The following is an 11,544-nucleotide window of genomic DNA, read 5'->3' on the forward strand; positions in this document are numbered from 1 at the left end:
AAAATTTATATATAGCACATGTCTTCAGCTGTGGTGCGGTACTATCAATGTTACAAAAGGATATTGACCAGAAAATGTTAGCTCTGCATTAAGTGACCTTAAAATGATCACATGAATATTGAAAACACATAGCCACACTTTTTGAAAATTATCAACACCAGCATAGGTGACTGCTAGTTTTGCAAGCGACCTACTTACAATTGAGACCTCCGGAAACAAACTTAAGTGACTAATATTAGATACAAAATGGCGACGGGAGGAGACAGGGTTGACAGTATCCCTATGTCGCCCGGGAAAGAATATCATTTTAGTATCTTATACAATTACGATTCCGGTCCCCAAAATGACATTGAAAAGTCTTTAAAAGTTGCTGAAACAATCATTGATACACTGGCAGCTATCGGACTCAGTGCTTCGTACTATTATGACCGAGACTGCTTGCCGGGTTCGAATGTTTTCGAGGAGCTATTCCGGGTGGTTGAAGCGTCCGAGTACATCATCGTCGTCCTTACCCCAGGATTTGTTTTGGGTACTTGGACTCGATATATACAGCAGGCCACGTTTAAGGAGCTCCTGGATAGGGGAGCTTCTCATCGGTTTCTTCCCTTATGTTTTGGGTTGAACCAGAATTTACGAGTGCCTGTAGAGCTGACCACACAGGCATCCCTGGAGTTTTCTGCTGACTGGGAGAATGACGAGGGATCATGGCAAAAGCTGAGAAGAGTGTTCACTGAACAGAGATCAATATCTAACTTCAGCATGTACGGAAATCAACGAATCGGAGACCCTGTTGAAGGTGAGTTGAATGTTTGGTATCAATTTCGACCTCGGGTTTTCAAGAAATGTTGACATGTCTTAAGGCTTTTATCATTTTCCCACAAAGAAATACTCTCTACAGTTACATACAGAACTGACATGCGTCCATTGTCTCAATGTAACTGTCGTTGCTAAAGCGAAACTACAACGCTAATCCTTAAAGAATCCTTAAAGAGTTGCTTCCCTTTGGTGTCCGGACTTTCACCAGTTTGTTTCATTTACATCACCCAACTCTATACCGTACCCTGGACGACACTGTGAACAGACGAACACCACTTTTCAATGTTCCAGACATCGATTCTTCAACTAAATGACAGTATCACTAAATTCAAAATCGTAGCCATGGGTTTCGTTGTTACTGCTATTCAGAAACCAACCAAAATGGAGGCCAACAAGCTGAAGACAGTGATCCCCCAACCTCTGTATATAATCCGATCACCCAACAGTATGAAGGTGAGTGTCATTTCCTTTTTCGTTGATGTCATTCTTAAATGTGATAGGCACCAAACACCATTTTGGGGTAGTTGTTAACGCTAGAGCATGGCATGTCCAGTCCTTTCACCTTTCCTCGCTAATGTTCGGCAATTCACATATGTAATACTCTCTACTCTTTCGCCCAGATTTTTGGGTCTGTTAGCGGGATTGGGTATTCTCTGGTGCAATATCAGTCCAACAGCTACTCAGATGTAACACATTTACATAAAGGCACTTCCCTACATCTTGTAACATAAATTCAGGTTACATACGCCAAAGATGTAAATGGCTCTTCTTTACAGATTCCCTGGTTAATCACCTGCCTCAAGGAGGGCCTTCAGCAGATGGAGAGCAGATCATATATGAGCGTCTGGGACAAGATCACGATAATGTTAGGAGAGAAATAGTAGAGACACTTCAAGAAACAAGCCTCGCCCATGATGGTGAGGATCAGGTTCAAGATGATGTTACGGGGTCAGAAACAGATGAGACAATCCCAAAGACAATCCTGATCCCTGAGGATGATCATCAGGTTCAAGGGCGAGATGGCGTTACAGGAAGGGAAATAGAACAGCCACTTCAAGAAACAAGCCTCGCCCATGATGGTGAGGATCAGGTTCAATATGATGTTACGGGGTCAGAAACAGATGAGACAATCCCAAAGACAATCCTGATCCCTAAGGATGATCATCAGGTTCAAGGTCAAGGTGACGTTACAGAAAGTGAAATAGTACATCCGCTTCAAGAAACAAGCCTCGCCCATGATGGTGAAGATCAGGTTCAAGAGGTACAAGAGGTACATCCAGAGAAAAGCCAAATCCGTGATGGGGAATATGAAGCACAAGGTGCGTGTTTGGTTCCAAATTCATATTTAAAAGTAAAAAAGTTCTTTGAATGGTCCAGGCAGGCGAGATATGTTGACATCAGTCAAGTTTGTATCACACCACTCTATGTTTGTATGATCCAGGCAGGCGAGATATGCTGACATCAGTCGAGTTTGTACCACACAACTGAATGCTTGTATGATTCAGGCGTGCGAGATGTGTTGGCATCAGTCAAGTTTATACCACACAAATGTATGCTTCTTTGATCCAGGCAGTCGAGATATGTTGATTCGGCAAACGATACCTACTGAAGGTGTGTGTGTACAAACTGCAAACTGATGTAAATGGATGGTGGACATGTCGGTGTTAGTGCTTTCATCATCCGGTTTCCCTTCCATAGATCTGCTTATTTACAACGTGTTTGTGTTCATTATGACTCAAATTCAACTGTATTATGTATGCATATGTATAGTGACCGCCCCTGTGCCACAGTTACCACGTGTTTTCGTGTGTTTTTTTCACAGATTCTCGTGGAAAGCGCCTTTTGGTGGGATTATTCTTCGTCCTGGCAGAAAACTTCTCCATAGCTGACTCGTTGAGTAGGGTTCCTGTGATGAAGTAGCGCACATTTGCAACCTCAGTATTCCAATGAAGTGTGTCGTCTCCAGTTTAATGTTTCTCTGAATTCGACTGATTAACAGCTACCGAACCACGATGTCCTTGACAAACTAACACATCAATTCAGCCGCCTATGCTGAATGTTATGCTTTTACATATACAATGAAAAAAGTAGGGGATATTGGATTTACAAGATTGATAAAATGGAAATGATGAAGCCAAGGGGGAAACAGATGATGAAGAGAAATTATGGGAAAACGTGACATTTGGAAATGTTTCATCTGTATGGATATATATTACTTTTTGTCATATACATTGACAGTGGACAGTGGTATGCTCGCAAGATGGAATATCCACTACTTATTAATGGTATATTTTATCGTGTTTGATAAAAGTAGTTGTATTCTGCACGAAGGCGAGATATACCGACATTTTGAGGTTGTGCTCAACCTAGAAGTGCTTATGTGTATCCATCCATCGCCACATGAGTGTGTGTACTTTATTCTGGTATTCAGTTCATGATATTGTCCATGTCTGTGTAAATACTCACCACCATCTACAGTACATACCCACTTTTGTATACAAATGAAGATTTCATAAATGTTCTGGATGAATGTCACATAAATGTCAATGGCTAAAAAGAAGATTGTGGGTCCTGTGTTTATTACTGATCAGCTGCGGGTTGACTGTTCACCCATCGTTGAGAACGATTAGCTATTATTGGTTTTGTATAAAGTTGTTTAACCACAAGAAGCCTCACAAACATCTACAGGTGATTGTTTCAGCTGTAATCACTGTAACAATCTACAGGCTGTTTTAGGCAGTGTGAGTGTGCTTTAATATAATGCGTCCGTTTTGTTTAGTATGATAATGTTAGTTATTTTCTTATGTTTCTTATGAAATAAATTATTCCTTTATTGTTTTATATTTCACTCTCTGTGTCTTTCTGAATGACATGGAAGTCCATGTTTTGAAGAAGGGCGTTCACTGGACGAGATTAGAATAGGCATGTTGTAAGCTAAATCTCTATTGCTCAGAGAAGTCAACCATTACTAGAAATACAGTTAACGCATAACTTTCATTTATACAATTAAAACTTATTTCTTCTATTCAGAAAGCAACACTGGCTTAAGACCTTTGCCAATTGGCTGACACAAAGATATCATGAACAATGGTGTGAGCAACAGTGTACACAAGATACACAGGAATAACTATTTCTCGTATTTTAATACATCTCATGTACTTGATGCGCCTCAGAAGAGTGGACGACCTTTGAAGATCCGGGTTAAAACTGGTTTTCAGCAACTCATGCTTGCCGCACGAGGCGACATCATCGTTGGTCAGGGCCCCTGTTATGGTTTATATCCCGAGTAGCATAGATCAGTGTTCATGACGTCTGTCGGTGAATTTTGCTGACCCGATTATTTACAAATCGCCGCCGTCTAGCCAAATACTATTTAAACAAAGAAACATAAGACGAAAATGGGATGCCCTGGCTAGGAGTGAGGTGGATGGTAGTGTATATTTTACCTGCACAAGCCTGATAAAGTAATGACTGACCGCTGCATGTCTGAATCGTCTGTTGTGCATGTCTTCGAAATATAGACTACCAGTCAAGGGGAGACAACCACTGTTATTGTGCCTTGTTTTAAACTTTGTGCTACTTTTAAAAAAATGAGTAATGTATACCGTGTAAATTTATTTCGATGCTCCGAAATTCAGATTTAATTACTCAATGACATGCATTTGCCTTTTTGCACTTGTGTTGATAAAGAATTAACTTGACCAAGTTATTTACACATGAACTTTTGCCCCAAGCATCGTCTACGGAATCTTCAATCTTCAAATACCCTAATAGTGTGAACCGTTCAAAATGCTTACATAGACTTTTTACTGAACGTTGTGAAAAAAACGCGACTGTATGTCTCTAAAAACATATATTATTCTGAGAGCAACAAATAAGTATCTAAGTTAAAAAGGAGCCCCAATGGGATATGAGTAGTTCAGGAAATGCCAGACTTGCTTCATTTGGGGCCTGTGCATTACAGATAGGATCAGGAGGAAAGGAAACAAATAGTTCGAGAACTGTGAGGCAGACTACTCGTAGTTCCTACTAAGGGACTTTATTTGCATAGTTATGATTTATCAGATACCAAAGTTAATTGGCTGGTTATCACATCGATGACATTGTCCTTTGTGATTAACAACGTTTACACTTTCTAAAACACTGTATCGGACAGTCGCGTGGAATATTTATTTCAAATATGTGCCTTTGTTGCGTGTATCACCGCACAAACCAGTTTCTCTGTACAATAACGCCATGCACAGAACATAGGTAACCTGACTTCCCTGAGGTAGTAAAAGGAACATTTCATTGGTTTCAGTGCCAGTCAAATGACACTACTGCACTTCAAAACGACTGTACGGACTCGGGGATGGTGAAACCGTGCACTCTTCAAGTTGGCAACGCATGCCATTCAGAAAGAAAGGTGTGATTATTAATATTCCTTTCACAAACAGTGTTAAAGTGTTCGCTTACATGGGTGCAATGCATGAAGGACATTTCTGATGTAGCCGCCATTGTATTGCTGGAATATTGCTACACTCACACGCACCCATTTCGTTTTTCGTGATATGCACATGGTCGGGATAAAATATTGAAATTTACAGTAAAACGTGTCAGTATGTTGTATACATTTAAGTGATGAAAACCAGAGTGGACGTCAGCAGCGGTTACCTGCAATTGGAGTGTTAGAAATTGGAACAGCTGCTCTTAATAATGACCAAACAAATATCACATTTATATTTACAACGTCGAATCTCCCTTATTCCTCGAGGAGCCAGTACTCCTAATAATCCAGACGTTGTCTGCATACTTTGGTTCAATATAGCACATGTCTTCAGCTGTGGTGGGGTACTATCAATGTTACAGACAGATATTGACCAGAAAATGTTAGCTCTGTATTAAATGACTTTAAAATGAATATTGAAAACACATAGCAACACTTCTTGGAAATTATCAACACCAGCATACTTGACTGGTTTGTGTTGCAAGTGACCTACTTACAATTGAGGACCCCGGAAACAAATTTAAGTGACTAATGTTAGATACAAAATGGCGACGGGAGGAGACAGGGTTGACAGTATCCCTGTGTCGCCCGGGAAAGAATATCATTTTAGTATCTTATACAATTACGATTCCGGTCCCCAAGATGACATTGAAAAGTCTTTAAAAGTTGCTGAAAAGATCATTGATAAACTGGCAGCTATCGGACTCGGAGCTTCGTACTATTATGACCGAGACTGCTTGCCGGGTTCGAATGTTTTCGAGGAGCTATTCCGGGTGGTTGAAGCGTCCGAGTACATCATCGTCGTCCTTACCCCAGGATTTGTTTTGGGTACTTGGACTCGATATATACAGCAGGCCACGTTTAAGGAGCTCCTGGATAGGGGAGCTTCTCATCGGTTTCTTCCCTTATGTTTTGGGTTGAACCAGAATTTACGAGTGCCTGTAGAGCTGACCACACAGGCATCCCTGGAGTTTTCTGCTGACTGGGAGAATGACGAGGGATCATGGCAAAAGCTGAGAAGAGTGTTCACTGAACAGAGATCAATATCTAACTTCAGCATGTACGGAAATCAACGAATCGGAGACCCTGTTGAAGGTGAGTTGAATGTTTGGTGTCAATTTCGACCTCGGGTTTTCAAGAAATGTTGACATGTCTTAAGGCTTCCCACAAAGAAATACTCTCTACAGTTACATACAGAACTGACATGCGTCCATTGTCTCAATGTAACTGTCGTTGCTAAAGCGAAACTACAACGCTAATCCTTAAAGAATCCTTAAAGAGTTGCTTCCCTTTGGTGTCCGGACTTTCACCAGTTTGTTTCATTTACATCACCCAACTCTATACCGTACCCTGGACGACACTGTGAACAGACGAACACCACTTTTCAATGTTCCAGACATCGATTCTTCAACTAAATGACAGTATCACTAAATTCAAAATCGTAGCCATGGGTTTCGTTGTTACTGCTATTCAGAAACCAACCAAAATGGAGGCCAACAAGCTGAAGACAGTGATCCCCCAACCTCTGTATATAATCCGATCACCCAACAGTATGAAGGTGAGAGTGTCATATTCTTCGTTGATGTCGTTCTTAAATGTAGTACGCAACAAGCACCAATTTGGGGTGGATGCTACCGCTAGAACATGGAATGTCTACCCCTTTCACGAGCACCTGTCATCATCGCTAGTTTATCAACGCCATTTACGTGACATTCTCTACTCTTTCGTTTTGTCGGTCTGTTAACGGGATTGAGTATCTTCTGGCACAATGTCAGTCCAAGCACTACTCACGTCCCTGCTTCCTGTAATGCAGGTTATGCACGCCAAAGGTGCAAATGACTCTTCTTTACATTTAATAGATTACTTAATAGTCATGATTAACTAGTTGTCACAAGGATTTTCTTCTGCAGATAGAGTGATCATCTACTCACGGATTCCACTGACTGACTTTGAACATCGGGTTCAAGGTCATGCTGACGTTACAGGGAGAGAAATAGAAGAGCCACTTCAGGAAACAAGTCTCATCCATGATAGTGAGGATCAGGAGGAAGATGGCATTTCAGTTAGAGAAACAGATGAAGTGGTGGTGGAGAAAGAAGCAGAAGGTTCATTTCCAACTTCATATTTAATAGTAAATGAGGTCTTTATTTAGTATGACTGTCTTTTAATTCAGTCATGTTTCTGTTCTTGCCAGTTTTGTGGACTAAGCAAGGCAAATCAACATAAATATGTCAAACTGCTTAGATAAACGCTGGCACCCACGCACACATACACACAGACACACGTACATAAAGCACAAACACACGAATACCCTTGATATCACATACTGAGAGATGTCTTCATAAAAAGTGTTTCAAGTCAGTCAGTTCCTGCAGTTTTATAAAGATGGCAGAGTCAACAGATGATACATGTTGACATCGGTTAGATAAGGCCCACAAATATGAGAGCTTGGCGAAATATGTTGACATCAGTCAAGTACCCGACAACTGAATGCTTGTATGACCTAGGCAGGCGTGAATGATGACTATTGAATGTGTGACGTATACAAACTGCATGATGAACCTACCACAGGAGCATGTATCGCTTAGAAACAGTGGTAGAAAGACACATAGGTGTATAGGTCCTGCCCTAGTACTATATAAAAGGAAAGGGATGTAACGACGAAACCGCCCCGTCCTCAATCAAAGTTAGATTTCACCACGTAAAATATTTTCACAGCCCTGCCGAGGCCTACAGATCAAGGCCTATATAGATTATTTTCCTATAAAATGGTCACAATCGGATCATTATTTCAAAAGTTATACGCCAAAACTTACCGAAAACAGATACCACGGCAATTCCACGCCAAAATCATTGATCACCAAAGACATCGAAAATTCACGTTTTAAACTCTTTTATTAATCCCAGCCACGTTGGCAGCACGTACGTAGGGCTAGATTCGACAGCAGCATTCCACTGGTCTGAAAACGTTTTGCAGCATTTACATATCTCTTCGTCAGTAAGCGGTGGCTTTCTCCAACATTACCGGCAATCACACTCACATGTCGGCCAAAGATGGCCTTGGAATTCAAGTGACCTGAGCAATAAATTGGTCAAAATAATTTCAGAGGTGAAATATTCATTAATTGCATTTGTATTACCTCTAAAATTATTCTACCAATTTACTGTTCCGTACTAAATCCATAACAGAATGAATATTGCAAAGTTCATATTTCGCGCCAATTAGTAAACCGTCAAAATCTTATGCGGGATGATTTATTCACCACCAGTCGGATGACCCGAGTAAGTTAGTGCGGATCTGATCAGGTCACTTGAATATCAAGGTAGTGTCCATACAGCTATACGTCTTTCTGACACTGTTTCCAAGCGTTACACGATCCCGTGGAATGGAAATGGATGGTGGTCATGTCGTTGTTAGTGCTCTCATCGCCCGATTTGCCGTGCACTGGTCTGTTTGTGGCGTCAATATGTATTCTGTCCATCAGTCATTCAGCCTCACGTTGAACCGATTTATACATGCATATATATAGTCACCGCCTCTGTTGCTGCTTTTACAGATTCTCGTGGAAAGCGCCTTTTGTTTGGATTACTCTTCGTCATAGCGGAAAACCTCTTTATGCCTGACACGTTGTCAAGGGTTCCAGTGACGAAGTAGCGCACAACTGCAACTTGACTCTACAGCCATTCCAGTGAAGTGTGTCCTCTCCAGTTTAATGTTTCTCTGAATTCGACTTATTAACAGCTACCAAATCACGACGTCCTGAAAACAAACACATCAGAGAACCATGGTGAATGTTGTGTTTGTACAAATACAACTGAAAAAGAAGGGGATACTAGATGTACCAGATTGATGAAATGCAAAAGAAGCCAAGGAGGAAACAGATGATGAAGAGAAATTAAGGAATGTTTCATCTGTATGGATATATATTACTTTTTGTCATATACAATGACAGTGGTATGCTCGCAAGATGGAATATCCACTACTTATTAATGGTATATTTGATGGTGTTTGATGAAAGTAGTTGTATGCTGCACGCAGGAAGAGTTTAGGCGGAGGTTTTAGTCAGAGTGTGTTTTAATATATGTGTTAAAAATATAATGCGTCCGTTTTTTTCAGTGTGATAACGTGCGTTTTATTTCTTATGTTTGTTATGAAATAAAGCATTCATTTATTGTTTTATATTTCATTCTCTGTGTCTTTTTGAATGATATAAAAGTCCATATTATGAAGAAGGGCGTTCATTGGACGAGATTAGAATAGGCATGTTGTAAGTTAAATCCCTATTGCTCTGAGAAGTACATGTTTCAGAATTAGGTCAGTCAACCATTACTAGAAAGACAGTAAATGCATAACTTTCATTCATACAATTAACACTTATTTTTGCTATCCGCAAAATCCGCAAAATCCGCTTAAGACCTATGTCAACTGGCTGGCACAAAGGCATCATGAACAATGGTGTGACGGCTGTAAGCATCGGTGATACACAAGAATAACTGTTTCACGTGTTTTAATACATCTCATGTACGTGATGAGCGTCAGAAGAGTCGCCGACCTTTGAAGATCCGGGTTAAAACTGGTTTTCGGCAACCCATGCTTGCTGCAGGAGGCGACATCATCGTTGGTCAGGGTCGTTGTCGTTCCTGAGTAGCGTAGATCAGTGTTCAAGACGTCTGTCCATGAATTTGCTGGCCTTGACCCGACTATTTACAAATCGCCACCGTCTAGCCAAATACTATTTAAACAAAGAAACATAAGTTCTGACGAAAATGGGATGCCCTGGCTAGGAGTGAGGTAGGCGGTAGTGTATATTTTACTTGCACAAGCCTGATAAAGTAATGACTGACAGCTGCATGTCTGAATCGTCTGTTGTACATGTCTTCGAAAAATAGACTAACAGTCAAGGGGAGACAACCACTTGTCAAACGACACTTATGTCTAGTTAAATTGTTATTTTCTTTTCAGTAACTTTCAGTTTCGTTTGAATTCTCTTTTTTCTTGTTGTTACATGTTATTACAGTGTATGACCATTGTTATTGTGCCTTGTTTCAAACTTTGTGCTACTTTTAAAATATGAGTAATGTATACCCGTGTAAATTGATTGATGCTCCGATAACAGTTCAGTTTTATTTATTTATGCATTTGTCTTATTGTACTTATGTTGATAAGGAATGACCTTGACCGAGTTATTTACACATGATCTTTTGTCCCAAAATCTTGAATCTTCAAAGACTGTGATAGTGTGAACCGTTCAAAATGCTTATCATTTTTTCATTTAATTTTTATTTTTAATTTGTTTTATTCATTTCAGTTAATAGACAGAGACTGATTTATTTGCCCAAACCCTATTTACTGAACGTTGTGAAAAAACGCGACTGCATCTGTTTCATAAAATTATATATCATTCTGGTAGCAACTAATAAGTATACAAATTAAAAAGGAGCCCCAGTGACACATGAGTTGTGGAAGAAAGCTAGACGTGCTTTATTTGGGGCCTGTGCATTACAGGCGGAGAGGAAACAAATGGTACGAGAACTGTGAGGCAGACTACTCGGAGTTCTTACTAAGGAACTTTATTTGCATATGATTTATCAGATACCAATGTTAATTGATTGGTTATCACATCGATGACAGTGTCCTATGTGATTAACAGCGTTTACACTTTCTAATTCTTTCTGTATTGGACAGTCGCGTGAAAAATACTCTTATACACGAGACAAAATATTTTATGGTATACCAGCTTCACTTCATAGTTGAAAAACAAATATTACTATAAGTGGGTAGATATGTCCCCAATAGCTGAGCACCTAGACTTTCTGTGGGCGTTCAATGTTGCCATGACTCAGTCAGTGAAAGGAATACCAGCAATGCTCGTTTTCCTTATTGATCCATTCACTACCCGAATGTACATGTTTTGGAGGGTGTCGATGTGGGTGACGTAGATAATATTATGGAGGAGATAGCTAATCTTTTTGCCTGTTTGTGAGGATAAAACCCTTTCATAAGTTATCCAGTATCCATGCTATCAAATGACACATGCAGGTTCAGCGAAAACTCGTTTCTGCGGACGATAACGTTTACTTGTGGGATTATCCGGTTGAATGTAATTTCAGGACTACCGAATGCTTTGTACAGTCTTTTCAAGACCATCACTGATGAGGTGAGGGTTAAGGGCCGTCAAGGCCAGGAAATGGTGATTCATGTCTTGTAACTATTGCTATCCCAACGGTGCAGAGTATGAATT

At 40.2% G+C, this 11,544-nt stretch overlaps 2 protein-coding genes across 2 annotated transcripts; both read left to right on the forward strand.

The window, feature by feature from the left end:
* The first annotated feature begins 234 nt into the window (after positions 1-234).
* Positions 235-3,659, forward strand: LOC137266051 (uncharacterized). The gene is made up of 4 exons (XM_067801549.1): positions 235-796; positions 1,186-1,269; positions 1,593-2,135; positions 2,639-3,659. Exons 1-4 carry the CDS (start codon positions 247-249, stop codon positions 2,734-2,736), a joined length of 1,275 nt encoding a protein of 424 aa, XP_067657650.1. The 5' UTR covers positions 235-246; the 3' UTR covers positions 2,737-3,659.
* Positions 3,660-5,834: 2,175 nt separating this feature from the next.
* Positions 5,835-9,484, forward strand: LOC137266052 (uncharacterized). Its single transcript, XM_067801551.1, has 4 exons — positions 5,835-6,397; positions 6,777-6,860; positions 7,213-7,407; positions 8,860-9,484. Exons 1-4 carry the CDS (start codon positions 5,848-5,850, stop codon positions 8,955-8,957), a joined length of 927 nt encoding a protein of 308 aa, XP_067657652.1. The 5' UTR covers positions 5,835-5,847; the 3' UTR covers positions 8,958-9,484.
* Positions 9,485-11,544: the final 2,060 nt, after the last annotated feature.

Source organism: Haliotis asinina, chromosome 15 (assembly GCF_037392515.1).
Source record: "Haliotis asinina isolate JCU_RB_2024 chromosome 15, JCU_Hal_asi_v2, whole genome shotgun sequence".
Taxonomy (NCBI): domain Eukaryota; kingdom Metazoa; phylum Mollusca; class Gastropoda; order Lepetellida; family Haliotidae; genus Haliotis; species Haliotis asinina.